Source organism: Dreissena polymorpha, chromosome 3, assembly GCF_020536995.1.
Source record: "Dreissena polymorpha isolate Duluth1 chromosome 3, UMN_Dpol_1.0, whole genome shotgun sequence".
Classification (NCBI taxonomy): Eukaryota; Metazoa; Mollusca; class Bivalvia; order Myida; family Dreissenidae; genus Dreissena; species Dreissena polymorpha.
In genome coordinates, this window is record NC_068357.1 from 94,176,451 (window position 1) to 94,197,966 (window position 21,516).

The 21,516-nt window shown below is 34.9% G+C and overlaps 1 protein-coding gene across 3 annotated transcripts; it reads left to right on the plus strand.

Moving 5' to 3' along the window:
* Positions 1–989: 989 nt before the first annotated feature.
* LOC127875343 (uncharacterized) lies at positions 990–14,892 on the plus strand. 3 transcript variants are annotated; one of them, XM_052420341.1, is made up of 3 exons: positions 990–1,020; positions 2,109–2,291; positions 12,234–14,892. In XM_052420341.1, exons 2-3 carry the CDS (start codon positions 2,113–2,115, stop codon positions 14,206–14,208), a joined length of 2,154 nt encoding a protein of 717 aa, XP_052276301.1. In that variant the 5' UTR covers positions 990–1,020; positions 2,109–2,112; the 3' UTR covers positions 14,209–14,892. The 3 variants fall into 3 exon arrangements, with proteins under 3 accessions (XP_052276301.1, XP_052276300.1, XP_052276302.1); XM_052420340.1 differs by lacking the exon at positions 990–1,020 and adding an exon at positions 1,053–1,322; XM_052420342.1 differs by lacking the exon at positions 990–1,020 and adding an exon at positions 1,738–1,947.
* The last annotated feature ends 6,624 nt before the right edge of the window (positions 14,893–21,516 follow it).

A 21,516-nucleotide genomic window follows, 5' to 3' on the forward strand; every position in this document is an offset into this window, starting at 1 on the left:
AAAAAGTCTCTTCTTAGCAAAAATCTAGTTTAGGTGGAAAGTGTTGTCCCTGATTAGCCGATGTTTACTGCACAGGCTTATCTGGGATGACACTTTACGCACATGCATTAAACCCCCTTTTCACAGAGCACGGCCCATATCAAATTGGTAAAGCGTAAACTGATGGCTGTGATAGGACTGAAAAAAAATCGAACTTAGGCCAAAAAAATTTAGGTCCGTTTCGGGTCGCCCGACCGAGTCTCCCGAATCGGCGCCCACCCTCAACATTTTATTGGGGTCGCAAAAAAAATACAATTTTTTTTCTTTATTTTCGTTCGTATAAGAGGTAATATCAAGCAAACAAAGCATATATATATACATATTTCTCTTATTAAAAGCTGTAGTAGCTTTCCATTTTAGTACCCCCCACCCCCCCCCCCCCTTCAAAAAAAACATTGACCTATTGACCCTGTTATTTTTCACAAGGAAAGCAGAAAAGGACCTATTTTTTATTTTGGCCTTTACAAACAAAATTAATAATTGTTGAAGGGATCTGCAAGCTTTGTGAAAACTGTTCATTTGTACAGTGTCCAGACAAAATAATAAGGATAATATTTCATCTATTTAAAATAGAAACATAATCTCTTCAAAGAGTGTTTGTCATAATTTTATTTCACGTCATTGCTGTTTCGTTGAGTTAACATCTATAACCATGCTTTTAACCTTTAGTTGCGTTTTTGGTCTCAATGGTACAATATGTACATGTATTGTCTATTAAAAGAATAAAAAGTTTTTTTTTTCTGTTGAAAAAACAAAAACAGGTGCACACCAATTTTGTTGGCTGGTATAATATCAAAGAATATGAACTTTGAACAAAAGTTTGCCTATTGGCAACAATGTGGTAAATCTTTATACTTCAAAATGGTGTTACAGCAATCTTGCATTGTTTTTACATTTGCACCAACCAATGCCAACAAATGCTGGAACATGGCATTTGTCAACATTTAGTGGCGTCACATGGAAGTGAGTCAAACTGAAATGGTAAGGTTGCTTTTACTTTCGATGTGTTATAAACTTAAAAAAAAAGATATTTAATGAAGCAAGAGAAAGTTGCGTTAGTAGGTTTATTATCTGTTTTTGATTTCATTCTAACATAGATGTAATAATTACAACAGCTTTTTTGTTGTTTGATTTTCAACATTTAATGGACTATGTGAAAATCTTTGGAGCATTGGTGATGCGAACTATAGTTTCCAGTAGGGTCGACTTGGTCTTTCCATTAATTTTGTCAAGGGAGAATTTTTGTTTTTTGTGTGATTGAGTAGAAGAGTTTCATGAAAAAGGTTGGTGGAACATTATTTGTAAATTGTTATATATATTATATATATATATTTTATGCCCCCAAAGGAGCGCATATAGTGATCGGACTGTCCGTCCGTCTGTCAGTCACACTTTGCGTTTAGGTTTCGAAAAATGCTCATAACTTCTATGTCGCTTCAGATAGCAATTTCATATTTGGCATGCATGTGTATATGGACAAGGCCTTTCCATATGCACACAAATTTTGACTCTTGTTACATCTGGTTTCTACGTCTTTTCCTGTTAATGGACTTTTGAACATGAAATCACAGTACGATTTGAACGATTTAAATGCTTAATGTAAGTCCGCATTGTCCCAGTCCATCCTTGGAGTTTGGCCTATATTGTGTCCGCTTTCCATCTTTTAAAATGAGCAGAATGTCACAATTAGCACAAAAATCCTGGAAATATATGATTGTGTTAAAATCAAAATTGCATTGGTTGTATCTGAAGTTTTTTAACTTCTGACACCATGTTGTTGTCTAGCCGGTGTAGTTATTACAACTCAAGGCGTATGCGGCTACATGTTTATTCAGTAATGTCTAAGCTGCAAGTGTTCAACAAACTGTATAGAATATTCATATATAAAGATAACTCTTACGAATAATAGTTAAGTATAAAACAGTGATGTCCCTTTAACTATTCATTAGATTATGGAACAAGCATGCAAAATATTCTGTGTCAATGCAGCATGTGGGGGTTAACGTCACGTCTGTGACAAAGCTCTAGTTTTGTTTGCTTTTGTAACAAATTGAGAAAACCCTTTTCAGGTCTATGCGAGCCATGCGCACCATGGTGGCATACAAAGCACCAGCGGAGCATTTCTCCACCACTCTTAACAGCCTGAATGATCTGAGGAAAGATGAGTCATTATGCGATGTTGTACTTCGAGTGGGCAGTGCGGAAATCAAGGCTCACAAATGTGTACTTGCTGCAGGCAGTAACTATTTTAGGTATAGGTTCCTTTTAGCTCACCTGAGCACAGAGTGCTCAAGAAAAGCTAATGTGATCATCATATGTCCCTTGTCAGGCAGTGTGTGTTGTCAACTTTGAGGTCATTACAACTCTAGAGAACAGACCACATATTCCACGCAATCTTGATGACACTTGGTCACAATGTTTAACTGGACAATATCTAGGCCAAGTTTGAAGTTAGTTCACATGTGTCCAAAAATAAAATTCACCTGCCAAATCACAGAAAAACTTTCTTTTCTTACCAGTGTACGGGGTTATAAATGAAACTTTGTCAGACTAGTTATCCTCTAAGATATTTTTTGGTGATGTCCGTCCGTCTTTCTGTCCATCTTTCCATCCGTCCGGCACACACTATTGTGTCTGGACCCATATCTTGGAAGTGCTTCGGCGGATTTAATTGAAACTTGGTATAAATATATATTTGAATAAGAGGATGATGCATGCCAAAAGGCATTGAGCACCATCTGTTAATAATGGAGTTATGGTCCTGTGTATCTTGCAAAAATAGCAATTTTTGTGCCCAGAGCCATATCTTGGAAGTGCTTCGGCTGATTTCATTGAAACTTTGTATGAGTATATATATAAGAGGATGATGCACGCCAAATGGCATTGTACACCATCTATAAATAACAGAGTTATGGCCCTTTGTATCTTAAAAAATGCTTTTTAATATAGGTTTAGAGCCATGAAACTTGCCATAGTTGTTCTCAATCATCTGGGGGTGCTTCACATTCAACACCCATAATTCTAGGGGCTAAGGTCAAGGTCACACATTGAAGTCAAAAGTCACAAATTTGATAAATTATTCATTATTTAGTCATACCTTTAGTACATGTATGCGTTAAGGGTTTCTGTAATAACTTTACACAATTGTTCTCCATTATCTAGCTGAGTGTAAAATCACAAAGGTTAAAATCACACATTTTGATTAAAAATGCCTTATTTGGTAAATATTCTACCATACTCAAAACGATTCTCAAAATGTCCTGATGTAATTGTTCTAAATTATCAGGCAGTGGTCTGCATTTTATTGTCTGCAAGCCCATCACAGGTACAAATGAGTTTTAAAAAAATTGACAAAAAGCACAACCCTTTACATACATGTATACTATTTCTTATAGTTCTACACCCATCCATAAACAAAATTTATTTGGCGGGGGATATCAATTCATCGAATTTGCTTGTTACATGTATTTATCAATTGGGAAAAGTACTGATACCATGCCAATGGGGAAAAATTAAGATATAAAACTCTCAAATAGGGAAAATTTTCAGATTTGGAATTGAGGGTCTTTCAAGTGCTTGGTACTTTATTGCACAAACCTAACTTTTTTTTTCACTTTTAATATGTCTTTTTGCTGAAATGTTCAGTTTCAGTGCTCATTTTATTTGTTCCCTTGTAGATTATGTTCTTATGGATTGAAATTGACTCAATTTTTCGTCATTTTTCTAATTTTTCGGACAGCTATTTGTAATTTTCCATGTTTTCCTTATTTGGGAAAGTGCCTTTTACGAGAACTTTATAAGAACAGAAAAATATGGATGGTTTATTTGGACAATAGTAAGGTTAAGTTCAAATCTTGGTCACTAGGGTAAAAAAACTAGGTAACCAGGCTTATTTTAAGAAAAAACTTGTTACCACTCAAGAGGCCACATGCATGACCCAATCTTGGTCAGAATGGTTATCTTGCCATTTTGTTGTCTGAGTTTGAATCTGCGTCATATGGTCCTAAACTGGGCCACCAGGTTTAATCTAAAAAAAATATTTTAACCACTGAAAAGGCCAGTTGTGTTACCACTCTAGTCATTAGCTTAGCTTTTGTTACATGTGAGCCAACTCTTGTTTGTATTGAATATTGGATATACTTAAGTTGTATCATTTGTTTGTTATTGTTATTTGAGATTTGTATGGCCCATTTAAAAAAGGTGGTTTATAGCAGTCTCTTTGTCTGTCTGTCTGTGCAAAAATTCCTGTCTAAGCCATGATCTATTGGTCATATATTGATTGATTTTGAAATCACAAATGTAAACCATCACAAGATGACGTGATACACTGCATTTTCCGTCTCCCTACCTATAAGATCAATGTCACACTGATTAAAGGTCAAATTTTGCCAGAAAAAGAGCTTGAAATTCCTGTCTCAGCCATATGTTGGCCATATATTGAGGGATTTAAAAACACCTTGGCACACCAGAAGACGAAGTGTAGCATCTCACAGCTGTCTCCTATCTGTTAGCCTAAGCTCACTCATATAGGTCAATTGTCAAATTTTGCTTTAAAATTCCTGTCTCATCCATATCTTTAAATTGTGATGGCTTGAATGTAAATAAGAGGTTGCTTTATAGGTATTGTTTGTTAATGGATTGACTTGAAATCACATTTTTTCAAATTGGTGCGTCTTGGGGACTGTCATTTGGTTACCAATAAGCGTCATTTTTAGCTTGGCTGTTTTCCGAGAAAACCGGAGGTATTGTTATAGGCAGCTCGCTGTTCGGCGTCTGCCGTCCGCTGTCCGCGTCATGCTAAAACCTTAACATTGGCTGTAAAATCAAAGTGTTTTCACCTACAAAATTGAAACTTCATATGTAGCCTTGATAGGTTCTACACCCATTTTTGGGTCACTAGGTCAAAGGTCAAGGTCACTGTGACCTTTATGTTCTTCTGACAAGCTTTCCCTTGTGGGAACTTCTGGTTTGCGCTCTGTGTGTCTGTCTGTCTGTCTGTCAGTCCGTCACACTTTTCTGGATCCTGCGATTGAAAAGTTCTTATTATTTTTTCATGAAATTTGAAACATGGATATATGGCAATATGGACATTATGCACGTCATTTTATTTTGTTCCTACATCAAAAATTCTGGTTGATATGGTAACAAGTGAAAAAATAAATTATGACAATGGTGGAGTGGGAAGGGGACATATATTGCTTGGCAATAGTCTTGTTTTTAGCTCACCTGAGCACAACATGCTCATGGTGAGCTTTTGTGATCGCCTTTTGTCTGTCGTCCGTTGTGCGACTTCAACATTTGCCTTGTTCACTCTCTAGAGGCCACATTTATTGTCCAATCTTCATGAAATTTGGTCAGTAGATTGGTTTCAATGATATCTTTGATGAGTTCGAAAATGGTTACGTTTGCTTGAAAAACATGGCTGCCAAGGGGCGGGGAATTTTTCCTTATATGGCTATAGCAAAATCTTGTTAACACTCTAGAGGCCACATTTATTGTCCGATCCTCATTAAACTTGGTCAGAAGATTCATCCCAATAATATCTTGGACGAGTTCGAAAATGATGTCAGTTTGTTGAAAAACTTGGCCGCCAGGGGGGCGGGGCATTTTTCCTTATATGGCTATAGTAAAACCGTGTTAACACTCTAGAGGCTACATTTATTTTCCGATCTTCATGAAACTTGCTCAGAAGATTTGTCCAAATGATAACTTGGATGAGTTCAGAAATGGTAACCTTCGTTGAAAAACATGGCTGCCAAGGGGCGGCTAGTTTTCTCTATATGTATATATGTATATTGTGAAAACAGTCTAGTTGTGATAAGCCATAATGTTAAAGAAAGATAACCTGTACATACTCTCTAATAGTTAAGTAATAGTTAACTCCCTTGTATAAACCTGGGACTTCTGTCATAAAATGTGGTGTACATAAAGACAGTAGTTTGCATGCAATTTAATAAACCTATCTCTAATGCACTGTAGAGCCTTATCTTTGATCTTTACTGATAAGCCAAGTTAACCTACTGTGTTTTGATGTATTTAGCAGACAACTGTGCTATGATACTGTTTCCATGGCAACCTTGTTATTTGACCATTTCTAAATTATAAAGACTTTTTTGATTGAAATAACTTTTGTAAATTCTTCTTATTTTTTACATATGAGTAACTGGAGTTTTCCACTCTCCATAAATTGTGTTCTTTAGATTAAGTTAGACTTATTTTATAAACTAAATTTTTGAAGCAACTTCTAGACTAACAGAAACTAATATTTATATCAGTTTTTTTGACATATTGTGAACTTCTTGGATATGAGGGTTGAGTTCGAAAATGGTTTGGACCGGGGGGGGGGGCAGTTTTCTTTATATGTATTGTAACGCCTGCCTTGTAATTGTTTACTTTGTTTTCATTCTAACAATAATAATTCTTTAAATTACAATTTTTAATAACTTTAAAATTCATTGATGATAGTAAATAACTTAAAATTCATTAATGATAGATCAGGTATATTTTCATTGTATGATAATTCTTAAGAAATCAAAATGGTTATACAATGAGTACTGTAAATCGTTCAAATAAAACAGGCGGCGGAGTGGCTTTAACTTGTCGGACTGGGGTTACTGTACGAAAAGTGTCAAGTAGTATTACCCGGACATTTGAACATGGTATATGGCAACTGATTCTCAAAAGCATTACAATTAATGTAATTGGCGTTTACAGACCACATTCATTAGGGACAGAACATCAATTTTTAACATAATTTTTCGAATTTATGGAGGACATTGTTCCCAACTATTCAAATCGTATGTTTCTTGGAGATTTCAATTTGCATGCCAACAAAACTAACAGTGTTGTGACTGAATTTAAGAATTCTCTTGTAGCAATGGGTTTGGAACAACATGTTAATTTCAGCACACACACAGAGGGAAATACACTCGACCTAGTAATCTCTGAGGCTACAAATGGTATTGAAATCAATTCGTGTGAACCAGGCACTTTCTTTTCGGACCATTGTGTAGTTAAAGTCGTTACCAAAGTACAAAAAGAAAATATCAAGAGTCAAACAATAAAATTTCGAAATTTTAAAAACATAGACCACTCAGCATTTACTAACGACCTCAATGAAATGTCAATTACAGCAGACAAAGTAGATACTTTTGTAGAGCAATTTGAAGATGAAATCTGTAGAATTCTTGATAAACACGCTCCATACATTGAGAAAAACAAAATATGTCGTGCACCAAAACCATGGTTTAATGAAAACATTCTTGAACTAAAACGTAAAACACGCAAACTGGAACGCATGTGGAGAAAATACAAACAACCAGACCAATATGAACTTTTCAAAAATGCCAGAAATAAGCACACTTTCGAGTTGAATGCAGAGAAAAAACGATCGCTTAGTCAAAAAGTAATTGATTTTCACGGAGATTCTAAAAAACTCTACAAGTTTGTATCAGAATTAACAGGAAAAAATACTGATAACCCTATGCCGGAAGGTGAAAGCGACACCGCGATAGCTGAAAATTTTGCCGATCACTTCTTGGATAAAATTAACAAAATTCGAGATGCCCTTGCAAGTTTCGAAAAATTCACACCCGATCACAAGGAAGTACCATGTTTCGGTATGTTCGAGGATCTAACCCAAGATGAAGTGAAACAGATCATCAATCATCTTCAAACAAAATCATGCGAACTAGATACATTGCCAACAAGAGTACTAAAATCATTTTTAAACGAGTTACTACCGTTCGTGACAAAATTGGTTAATCTCTCTCTGAGTCAAGGAGTTTTTCCTTCAAAATTTAAACAGGCAATAGTAAGACCACTTCTTAAGAAAATTGGACTAGACCTGAGTTATGCCAGCTATAGACCATTGAGCAACTTATCATTTCTATCGAAAGTGATTGAAAAGGCTGCTCTGTTTAGACTCAATATACACGTAAATGAAAACAATCTCCTTCCAAAAAATCAGTCAGCCTACAGACAATTCCATTCTTGTGAATCTGCTTTACTTAGACTAGTCAATGATATACTCGAAGGTATGGAGGAACAAGAGGTTACAGAACTTATCGCTATTGATTTGAGTGCTGCCTTCGATACAGTCGATCATGACATTCTACTAGACGTGTTGCAAAAACAATACGGTGCATGTGGCACGGCACTAAACTGGATAGACTCGTATCTTCGTCCAAGAAGCTGTCGCACAAGTGTTAATTCAGCTTTATCAGCGGCACGTTCTTTGGAGTGTAGTGTCCCCCAGGCTAGTTGTCTTGGTCCATGGCTCTACCTGACGTACGCTGGAACACTATTTGATGTCGTTCCTCCCTCCATCAAAGTCTATGGTTTTGCAGACGACCACACCGCAAACAAGCGATTCAAACCTACATCTTCTTTTGTTGAAAGAACTGCCATTCAAGAACTTGAAAGTTGTGCACTCGTTATTAACAACTGGATGAACGAGAATAAACTAAAAATGAACGCATCAAAAACGGAATTCATCATGTTCGGTAGTAGACCCCAATTAAATAAATGTCAATCTAAAGAAATATATATTGCTGGTGACACTGTTAAAGCGAAAAAATGCATACGGTATTTGGGTGCATATTAAGACGAAACACTAAATTTTAAAGAACACATCAAAATTTAGTGCCGTTCAGCCATGTACAACTACCTTAAAATCAAAAACATAAGGAAATACTTAACAAAAGAAGCAACAGAAATACTCGTTTTGTCTTTGGTAATATCCCATCTGGATTATTGTAATCTCATCTTGTATGGAACAGCTCAATGCGAAATAAACAAAATGCAACGTATCCAAAACATGTGTGCCAAATTGGTACTCGGGCGACAGAAATATGACAGTTCAAAAGATGCCCTGTATGAACTACACTGGCTACCAGTAAAGGCTAGGATAACATTCAAATTACTGAACTTCATGTATAATTGTTCTGTTGGTAACGCGCCAAAATACCTTACAGAACATTTAAAAGAAAAAAGAACCAGCACGTGCCCTACGATCTACCGTCTCGTATGATGGATGTTATGATGTGAAACGCACAAAGAGAAAAACTTTCATGGACAGGAGTTTCGGAGTTGTTGGTCCGAAACTGTGGAATGACCTTCCATCGAGCATCCGGACTTCCGCATCAATAAACATTTTCAAAAGGAATTTGAAAACATTTCTCTTCAGAGACTTTTACACCCTATTTTAATTTGAATACCTGTGATTAATTTTTTTTATCGAGACTCAGTTGTGCAGGCTTATTTGTCACTAGGACTCATAGGACCAAGCAATTAAAGAATTGTGCGGGCTTCTTTGCTCGAAAAGGATATTCATTGTACAAGTGACTGGCATTCAAGAATCATTAGGGCTTCTTTGCTCAATGATTGAATTACATAAACCAGCTGTCTTTTAGTCATGCTTAGGCCTTCTAGTTGTGTCTTATAGTCACACTGTAATTTTAACCTTCAAGTTGTGTCTTGTAGTCACACTTGGTCAGCATATTTGTGACTTGTAATCACGATAGTTCAAATAAGGTTAAAACCCAAAAGAAATGTCCTTAAGTATGACAGGTGACCGGTAGCTGCGGGATCCGACAGCCAGAGTACAGAAATATCCTTTTACGTATCCTTTTATTTAATGAAAACACTGTCTCTATGTTGCCAAATATTTGCTCATATTATCATTATAATTATTGTCTTAACTCTAGTTATATCAATTAATTGCATAATATTTTACTTTTACTGTGTTTTAATAGTGTAGCCGGTATTGTTTTATTGCTTAAGTTCCTGACAGCATTATTATTGATATCACACATTTTTAGATCATTAATCCTTTAATTAATGCTGCATAATATTATCAATACCTCTTATTTTTTATCAATTTTATGTACATATAAATGTTTTGTACAACGCCATTGAATATAATTATATAAATAGGCGTTTCATCAAATTAGCAAGTTTAAGTTTCAAGTTTCAAGAAATGAAATAAATGCTTTAAACTATCTGTAAGTGCAGATAGTTTACATCAGTGGTCAGTGATGATCTTTGATCAGCGCTTATCTTTACCTGGATGCTAAGAATAGCAGTGCTCTCATTTGATTAGATATTTACCTATGTTACTATGCCTGCTACACGACCCCCTGGCTCTAAGTTGAAAGAGTTAATTCACTTATTGAATTGGGGTTAGTGAATTACTAATCTGCCAGACCTGTTTAATGTACATGTAGCTACTGTTAGTTTTATCATGGAGGTGAGTTTAATGTTCTAAGTTGAAATTTCACCAAGTAAAAGTGACTTAGTCTTATTTTTCTCTAAATGAAAATTTTGAATTAATGATTTACTGTGTTTCACTAACAGGGAATGTTAAGTTAGTGGAGTTAGTTTAGTTTTTTTAACTAAGTGCAATAATTTAAGGCAAAGTGAATTAGTATTTTTTTCTGAAAATATTGAGTTAGTGATTTAATAAAGAACAGGACTTGAAGAATTTATGCAACAACAAGTTAGTGTTTTTTTTATAAGTGATGAGTGAACATTGTGAATTTATTAAATGACAAATGTCAGCTAATCTTTTAATTAAAGTGTGTTGTGATTAACGCAAGTTATAAATGATTAATCAAAGCCGAAGAAATGGATTTAAACTGTTTGTTTTCTGAAAGTGTCTTACATTAGACTTAAAGTGAATAATACAATGAAAGTGAGTTCTAAATTATTTGTTCAGTGAAGTGAATTGAGTGAATTCAATTCTAGTGATCACGCAGAGCTCCAGATAAGGGCCGTACAGCCGTAAATACGGCTTTTTAATGAAGGTTTACGCATTTATTTTTATTAACTGGACGTACAATTACGACTTCAATATCCCTTTTACGCATTTACGAAAACATCTGGCCGTACAGATACGTCCGCGTCAGCACGGCGAGATTGATTGGTCTGTAACCTAACGGTCGTTACTTAAAATTACCGACAAGTTTTAGACTGGGTTTTGGTATTAATGTCTAATCCCTTGCGTCATTTCGGATAGCTCGTAAACCCGTCAAAAGTAATATGTCTACGCGCAAAGGGAGACCCACTGAACTGCTTTCGGTTAAAAAAAAACACTTTATTAGGCTACATACGGTCGTCTAACCATCCTGACAAAAGTGACATCCAATCCAATGGTTAAGTGACATGAATAGGAAAAAGAAAAGACTTCGTGAAGCATATAAACCAAGGGAAAAGGCTATAACATGTTAATATCAGATTGACTGTATGACAGTTGAAGTGTTTGCTTAAGCATTTAACTGTCTGACAGTGGCATTAGTGTTCTATTACTTAGTTTACTAGTTGGCTTGTGTTTTCTTGTCAAGAAAAATGAAGAAATAGTATTATGTTATGAGTTTTAATGTGTTTTGTATTTGCATCATAATTAAAGAAGCTAAATATGTTTATTATAATTGCTGCAAATGTTTCTGAAAAGTCAGTTATACATCCTTCAATATCCAAGATCACGGGTAGTACAGTACTAGCTGTATTTTTGGATATGGTAGTACAGGTACTAATTGATTTTAAGCGTTACTCCTTTTCTTTCTGTCAGTGGCAGTACCGGTACAAATCCTTATCCTGGAGCTCTGGATCACGGGTGTTTGTTCATTCTAGTGCTTTATACAGGCATTTGCCTTATACTGAACACAAACTGTTGACCAAGTTTAGACATGAAAGTGTATAATTGTTTTTGAAACCGTGTTTTAACTATGATTAACTTTTGAAAGTTTATGAACTGTATTTTTATATGAATTGTGTGCATTATTGCTTAAGTATAAATGATGAATGTTTGGGAAGAATAAAAATAGTTTAGTCACATTGTTGTTGAAGAACAGGTCATTTCTTTTTATCTCAGGTGAGCGACTTTTGGCCTTTCAGGCCATCCCGTTTTTTTATTTCGATTAATTCTTATCCATCTAAGAAAAAATTATAACAATTTTTATAATCAATGAGTGTTATTTTATTGTTCTTCTATTATGTGACAATATTTTAGAAAATTGTCATTGTCTGGTCAATTATTGGTCACTTTTTGGAAGCTGTTGAAATGTTTATGACATTATAACTGATTGATTTTGCTTTTAAATATACTTTCTGTTAATTTGAATTTAATGTCTGATTTTACAATTGCTCTGAAATCGTAGTTTTTCTCCATAATAATTGTTCATTGTGTTTTTCAGATCGCTGTTTCTTGGCCAGTTTACAGAATCTTCCAAGAGTGACATTGACCTATCACAAGTCACCACTGACAACATTTCCATGGAGTTGATAATAAACTTCATTTACTCTGGAGAGGTGGATATCGATTCAGAAAATGCAGAAGATATTTTTAAACTTTCGTCATTTTTCTTAATAAAGTCTCTCCAGGAATTCTGCGCAGATTTTATGCTAAAAAATCTTAATTTACGGAACTGTCTAGAGTACTTTCTCTTCTCATTCGATTATCAATTGAATGAATTGAGAACAAAAGCTGAACTCATGGTGAGGGCAAGATTTCATGACTATTTAATAAATCATGAAAATACATTGCAGCTGTCTCCCAATAATCTTATTGTTTTACATCAAAACAACGTAATGAAGCACTGTTCAAAATTCAGCTTGCTGCAGTTCTTGCTGAAATGGTTGAAGCAATGGAAATCTGATAGTTATATAAAAGCCAGTTTGGTCATACTAGAAACCCTTCAAAAGAATGCTTCTCCGTTCGAAGGCAGCGAATATTTGCCATATGCAGCTAAAATATGCTTGCGATCAGTTCTTAATAGTTTTGAAAAAGCATTTGTGGATTGTTCTGCTATCGAGAAGGAAGATCTTTTAAGAATATTGAATCAAGAGGTTGCTAAACTAGTATCCTGCCTGCATCCAAACAGCCATGGGCCTGAGAACCGCAACTTAAACACTATTCCTGAAACAAGTGTTGAGCCTTCAAGTAGTCCACTGGAAATAAATGAAACATCAGTCAGCGCAGTCAATACAGAACGCGAAATCGCTATTTTTGCACTGGTTCCTAGAATGTGTTTGCTAATGGAAATATTCAGTCTATGGCCACGCTTTGTTTATAATGAACACGAGGAACACTTAAGAAAACCACTCTTTGTTGTTTTTGCATATGTGCCAAGAATTCGAACATGGTTCCGCTTGTTTGAACTTGATGAGGATAGCTCGCCTATGTATATTTTTAGTAACGGTTCTTTAAATACTCGCTTTTATGTCTTGGATGATGAGGCGTGGCTTATGTATAAGTCTGGACGTGAAATAGATATGTTTAGTTTTCAGAGTAAACAATGGAGAGATCAAGGCTTGCAGTACTTTGATCTGAATGTAAGGCAGTTTGATGACACCAACGAAAGCATAGATGCTTGTATAGTATTTGGAAATAATGGTGCAAAGTATATGGTTGTCAAAGTTTGCACTGAAAGCCAATTTGAAATTGAATTTTATTTTAAATGTTATATTATCCGGGATGACGGAAAGACCTTGAACTGTATATTTATAACTCCAGAAAAGACTATGATGGATTATGACGTGGACAAAACTACAGTATTGACAGCTGAAATAAGTGCAACCAGCAATGAATTACTGGTAGCTCATAGCACACGAAATGGAACTGGATGGAATCTTGTGTTTGTTGCCAATCTTAATGACCAATCGCCAAGTCCCAATTTTCTCAAATATGAAAGCAATCGAGCCTGTGATGAATTTACAGACGTTACAATTCTTGAAGATGCTGACAGATTTCGGATTGTTTCCAATGGGAAAACAAAATGTGGCTCAGAAGTGAAAGTTCTGTATGAATACAAGTTTAACTCAAATAAGTTGATAGATTGCAAAGATGCGTCCATAGGTTTAACAGTTTCAAGAAAGCTTGATCCACATTTTGGTGAACTATCTATTGGTCCTTTCTATTATGAACAAAGTGCATCTGATGGCCACAAGACCGTGTGGTACATGGAGAGTGACAGGAAAAGTGTTAGCTCTCTCACAGAGGTCACAGTAGGTGAAGAAGGTATTCCTATACGGAAGGACCACCCACCACCGCCTTTTGCTTGCTTTTCTCAAATGTGTGTGGGCGAGATCAGTAGGAATCTTCTTACGGATTGGAATCAGGCTTCTTGCTATAGTTTGCCATCACGCTTACCACAGGATCATGATCAATAGTCTTTATCATCTTTTGGCCATTTCTCAACTTGTTTAACCAGCTCCCATCTCTTGTTCATCAAACAAAAAAATATTTCAAATTGTAAAAACATTAAAAGTTTCATTTACCGTATTTTTCGGGTTATATGTTGCACCGGAATGTACGACGCATCCCTTTTTTTTTACCTTTTTCGAATTTTGTCCACATATAAGATGCATAGGCGTATATGACGCACACATCCTATGATAAAATAATCCCAAATATGCTATCAAAATGTTCATCCAAAATGTTCATCTATTACAATTTGAATTCTATTTAATGCTTGATTTTAGATCGAAGATGCCTAGTCAAAGTGATTGTGGTCATTCGTGACCTCACATCTTTCATCATTTTATTTATTTTCTCCATTATATTTATAAGAATTTATTGATTAACAATAATGACATTCAAAACAATGTATTACCAATAATTATGGACCAAATCGACAGAGTTGCATTCACACATATTAATCCCTTTTGTCAAAACATCACAGACCGAATTCCACACAATAGGTCAGTAGACGTGCTAAGCGTGTTTTCGTAACGCCCAACACTAAATCCAGATTCGTTCAAATGTTCTCTTAATCAGTATACCGTGCAATAACTGTTTCAATAATTACTCAACTAAAAGACCATAACAATAAAGAAAGCGCGTGTTTGATTTTAATTAAATTAAAGGAACTTGTGTCAAATTATTCGCGATACAATCGATTTAATGTTTTCTGCGCTACAAAGTTTGTATAAAAATAAATACACGCACACTTTTCATGCGTATAGCATGACCTTGTACATTGCCAGATAATTTTAGCGCGCTTTTTGTCAGACAAAGGAATCAACAGGAAATATACATGATGACTGTATATTAGAAGTAAGCATTTGTAAACGTTGTGTTAACATTAAATCGGAAGTGTTTTTCGGATTACAAATTATTATTCTCATTTGGGAATTTAAAAAAACATTATATTTGTGTTATATTTGTAATGAATTTAATATTAATTTGTTAAAACGCTTTACGTGTCTATAAAAATGTTATGATAATATTATGCATGAAAAGCACAATTTCCAGAAGGATTACATCCGTTGGCTATCAGTCTTTTACTTACCGGTAACTTGGCATGATTTTATTGCAGGGAAGTACATTGTAGTGACCGATTATTGTGGTATATAAAGCAAAGCCATAGAACTACAATAAACGCCTGAAATTATCGAACGATAGTGACACTGGGTTATTCACGCATTCATGATTTAAAAAATGATATTCTGTTTATCATGTTTTTATCTTTGTCCACAAATAAGACGCTTTCGGTAAATAAGTCGCAGGTAACTTTTGTCTGTAAAACAAAAGACAGAAAAATAAGGGTTATCATGATATTTTTAAACGAATCAGTATTTTTTCAGTAAAGTGAAACCGTGCGTTTGTAATATGAAGTCCCCACACTGATCCGACATTGTTCAAACGCATGGTTGCACTTTACTGAAAAAATACCTATTTGTTTAAAAAGATCATGATACATATAGAAAACTCCGTGTATAGGAAAACCTTTCTTTTTTTTATTAGTTTTTTATTGATTTTCAACATACATGTCAATTACAACAATGTTATACATATGAAGCAACATAGTTATACATATTGAAGTACCATATATATTTACTATTTTTGTACAAGCAAGTGATTTTGGTATATATTAACAATAACACGTTATCTGTTTAAGTGTTAAATTGATTAAATGCTTGATATTGTTCCCAGAAAATACATTTTTGAGACGATGCTATAGCATTTTGGTAAAGAGTGAAAGAGAGTGGGAGAAACTTTTTATGTCCCACACTATAGTAGTGGGGGACATATTGTTTTTGCCCTGTCTGTTGGTTGGTCTGTTGGTTGGTTGGTTGGTCTGTTTGCGCCAACTTTAACATTTTGCAATAACTTTTGCTATATTGAATATAGCTACTTGATATTTGGCATGCATGTGTATCTCATGAAGCTGCACATTTTGAGTGGTGAAAGGTCAAGGTCATCCTTCAAGGTCAGAGGTCAAATAAAAGTGGCACGAATCGCTTATTATATGAATACTTTTGCAATATTGAAGATAGCAACTTGATATTTGGCATGCATGTGTATCTCATGGAGCTACACATTTTGAGTGGTGAAAGGTCAAGGTCATCCTTCAAGGTCATAGGCCAAATATATGTGGCATGAATCGCTTATTTTATGAATACTTTTGCAATATTGAAGATAGCAACTTGATATTTGGCATGCATGTGTATCTCATGGAGCTGCACATTTTGAGTGGTGAAAGGTCAAGGTCATCCTTCAAGGTCAGAGGTCAAATATATGTGGCACGAATCGCTTATTTTATGAATACATTTGCAATATTGAAGATAGCAACTTGATATTGGGCATGCATGTGTATCTCGTGGAGCTGCACATTATGAGTGGTGAAAGGTCAAGGTCATCAATCAAGGTCAGAGGTCAAATATATGTGGCCCAAATTGCTTATTTTATGCATACTTTTGCAATATTGAAGATAGCAACTGGATATTTGGCAAGCATGTGTATCTCAGGGAGCTGCACATTTTGAATGGTGAAAGGTCAAGGTCGAGGTCATCCTTCAAGGTCAAATATATGGGTCAAAATTTCTCATGTAATGTCACTTCTGCAATATTGAAGCTAGCAATTTTGTTTTTGAAATTCATGTGTATCTCATGGAGCTGCACATTTTGAGTGGTGAAGGGTCAAGGTCATCCTTCAAGGTCAAACATCATATAGGGGGACATTGTGTTTCACAAACGCATCTTGTTTTTGAATAATAAGAGAGAGGTAGAGTAAAATCAAACATTAACAAAACTAATCAAAAGGCATAAGCTGTTTGTCTAATTTCTCAAATTTTCATAAAAAAGGAAAAATGAAGAGAGATAAATAAATAAGATAAAAAACAACAACATTCTATGGTGATGAGGATATAGGCAAGATTCTTTCAAGGTGTTAGTTCAAAGGTGCCATTTTTTATTACGTTGATCAGTTTTATCTTTTTCAAAAGCAATTTGCTTTTCTAATATACTTTTCATTCTTAGAGCATTTTCGAAGGTCTCAAAATTTGGCTTTTCGGCTTTTTTTTTAGTATTAAATTTGTAAGACTTCATCAGAATAATTATATAGTTTATCACTTGGTTATAATTGCCCCCCTTTTTAGTACCAAATACAATATCATTTACATTCATATCTATGTGTAATTGTTTACTATTTAAAAATAATGTAAGCTCCCGCCATATCGGTTGTACAGAATAACATTCATACAAAACATGTATAATTGTTTCCTTACAACTTGAACAAAAGGTGCAGATACTTGAAGAGATTAAATTACATTTATACAAATATGAATTAGTTGGTAATATGCATTGCAGAATCTTGTATTGAAAATTGCGTAAATTATTATCTATGGTGGCTTTAAATGGTGTTATAAATTATAAGCATGTTTCCAGTCTATACTGTGTTAATAGGAGGTCATTATTTCTTCCCATTTCTGTTCTTGTTTGGTTTTATTTTCTTCTAAGGTTTGTTGTAGATTATATAAGTATTTACACACTGTTTTTGTTTTTTGTGACTTTTCAAGTAATGTGTTAGTATCGAAATTGATGAATTCCATTTCAGAAAGTTGCTTTGTGTTAGTTATTGGAATACTTTTGATTAGTGTGTAATATTTAAGATAATCTGCTGACGGTATTTCATAAAGGGTTTTAAAAGCTTCGAATGTATAAAAGCTTTTTGACCTAAAGTCATAAATGTGTTCTAGGAGCTTAATACCCCTATTAAACCAGTTTTGGTAAAAGAAGGTATGTTGGTTATTTTTTGCTATTGACGAGTTATTCCATATAATCGTTTTATTGACATGTCCTTCTGTTTCTTTTGATTTTTAATTTTGTTCCAGGAAGAAATTACATCTCTGAGGAATACATTTTTATGCCCCCCTTTGAAGAAGAGGGGGTATATTGCTTTGCTCATGTCGGTCGGTCGGTCGGTCCGTCCACCAGGTGGTTTCCTGATGATAACTCAAGAATGCTTAGGCCTAGGATCATGAAACTTCATAGGTACATTGATCATGACTTGCAGATGACCCCTATTGATTATGAGGTCACTAGGTCAAAGGTCAAGGTCACTGTGACCCGAGAAAGTAAAATGGTTTTTGGATGATACCTCAAGAATGCATACGCGGCCAACAGGACGAACTTTGAACAATATAACTGAAGCAACTGGTCTGTAATCCTAAATCTATAATAATCAGTCCAATGAAACATCATCCTTTGAGTAAAATAAAGTGGATCAGTAAAAATATTATCAGAATATGATTTTTTGTATATTTTGTATATTAAATATTGTGTTAATGTTTAATTTTGTTGATTAATATAAATATAAGCAGGGCAGGGGAGGTAATACACTATTATATCTTTTTTATATACAGGAGAAACAAATGCAATAAGTTAAAATTTCATGTTTAATGAATAGAGGATATCACCTCCCCATTTTTTTTATATCATGTAATAAATTACCCCACCCCACATAAACCCCCCTCTCACCTCACCTCCCACCCCCCTACCCCCCCACCCCACTACCCCCCCCACCCCCCTACCCCACCCCCCATTTTTTTAAAACATCTAATAAATAACCCCACCCCACATTATATCCCCCTCTCACCCCCACCCCCCTATTTTTTTAAACATCTAATAAATAACCACACCCCACATTATTACCCCCTCTCACCCCACCCCCTACCCCCACCCCCCAATTTTTTTTTAAACATCTTATAAATTACCACACCCCACATTATACCCCCTCTCACTCCCCCTACCCCCCCACCCCCCCACACCACCCCCCCAATTTTTTTAAACAACTTATAAATAACCCCACCCCACATTATTACCCCCTCCCCACCCCCCAAACCCCCGTACCCCCCCTATTTTTTTAAACATCTTGTAAATTACCACACCCCACATTATACCCCCCTCTCACCCCACAACCCCTACCCCCACCTCCTAAAAAATAAATAAATAAATTTTTTTAAACATCTAATAAATTACCACAACCCACATTATTACCACCTCTTACCCCCCCCACCCCTCCTACCCCCCCCACCCCCCCCCAAATTTTTTTTAAAACATATAAATTACCCCACCCCACATTATACCCCCCTCACTCCCCCTTGATCATGACTGGCAGATGACCCCTATTGATTTTTAGGTCACTAGGTCAAAGGTCAAGGTCACAGTGACTCGAAATAGTACAATGGTTTGCGGATGATAACTTACACTAGGTCAAAGGTCAAGGTCACAGTGACAAAAAAGTATACACACAATGGCTGCCACTACAACTGACAGCCCATATGGGGGCATGCATGTTTTACAAACAGCCCTTGTTAAAATTTGAATAAATATGTTTGTCATTAATGGAACATTCAAATACAAGATTTCCACCATATTTATTAAGTTCATTCTGATAGAAAATTTTCCACTGCCCTGTATTATTAATGTCTGTTAATCTTTTAACCCAACTGGCCTTATTTGCGTATAAAAAGGCGTTAATATCGGTGAGTTTGAGCCGTCCCTGCTCAATGGGTTTAACAAGAGTTGTTCGTTTTATTTTGTCAGGTTTACTATTCCATGCAAATTGGAATATAGATTTATTTAATTGTTTGTATTATATCATGTTTTGGGTTTGGGAGCGCTGACAATGTGTACATAAGTTTTGGTAGAGCAAATGTTTTCACCACATTGACTTTTCCGAGAAGTGTTAATTTTCTGTGGTGCCACTGTTTTAAACAATTGTTAAAGGCTTGCAATTTTGGTTGAATGTTTTTGTCTATATTGAGATTTTCATCATTTGTAAAGTAAAATCCCAGTGTTTTGGCTTCTTCTGAGGTCCAAGTAAAATGTTTGTATTTGTTAAATATAATTTGTGTATTTTTATGTGAACCAACGTGCATAACGATAGATTTTTGTGTATTAAGTTTGAGTCCAGATACTTCACTAAAGTCTTGAATAGTGTTTGTTAGTGCTGAGAACGAATTAAGCGTTCCATCTGTCAGATAGGTTGTATCATCTCCAAAAAGTGTTTGTTTTATTTCGTGTTCTTTTATATTTATTCCTTTAATGTCTTCATTTTTTTCAATAAAGTTGGACAATAGTTCTATACTTAATATAAATAGTGTTGTTGACAGAGGGCAGCCTTGTTTTACACCTTTTTGAATAGGGATAGGTTCAGATAGATGTCCATTATTAATAATAATGGTACTTATGTCCGTGTAAATTAATTTAATCCATTGTATGAGTTCAGCTCCAAAATTAAATTGTTTGAGACTTTTAAACATGAAGTCATGATCTAAACTGTCGAATGCTTTTTCATAATCGGCAAAAAAAGTAGGCCTGGTTTGTTATTGTTATTCAGAAAATGTATTGTTTCGAAAATTGTGCGTACGTTTTCGCCAATGAATCTTCCTATTATGAATCCAGTTTGTCTTGATTCAACAACAGATGATATAACTTTGTTCATTCTGTTTGCGATTGTTTTGGTCGCTATTTTATAATCTACATTTAGTAAACTCAAAGGTCTCCAGTTATCAAGTGCATCAAGATTTTTTCCTGGTTTGGGAATCAGTGTAAGAATACCTTGTTTTTGAAGTTGAGTCAATTGTCCATTTACAAATGAATGGTTAATAGAGTTGATATAGTATGTTTTGATTACCTCCCAAAATACTTTGTAAAATTCTGCTGTTAAACCGTCTGAACCAGAACTTTTATTGTTATCCATCAATTTTAAGGCGTTAAGACATTCATATTCTGTGAGAAAGCCTTCGCATGATTGTTTATCAGTTTCTGTGAGTCTTTTAATAGTATAGTTAAAGAAATGTGAATTGTTCAGAGTATTCGTATCAATATCTTTTTTCTTACTATAAAGGTTTGAGTAAAAGTGTTTTTGTTCGTTCATAATAGCATTAATGTCTCTTACTTCTTTGTTGTTTATTGTTAACTTATGAATGATTTTACTTTCGTAATGTCTTTTTTCCAGATTTGCAAAGTATTTTGTATTTTTCTCATTATGTTCAATGTGTATAGCTCTTGCTTGCTCTTACTAGCATGTCATTAATTTTTTCATCTATAATTTTTTCGCTATATTTGTGTTTCTTTCATTAATTTTTGTATTGATTCATTATCACTATTTATATGCAGTTGTTTCTCTAGTGACTCTAATTGTTCAATGATATTCTGTTCTTTTTCCTGTTTCTTTTTAGTCATGGTAGC

Coding starts and splice junctions, on each gene's coding strand:
- LOC127875343 (XM_052420341.1), top strand. CDS start 2,113: ATGCGAGCCATGCGCACCATGGTGGCATACAAAGCACCAGCGGAGCAT. Junction 2,292..12,233: donor GCAGGCAGTAACTATTTTAG/GTATAGGTTCCT, acceptor TGTGTTTTTCAG/ATCGCTGTTTCTTGGCCAGT.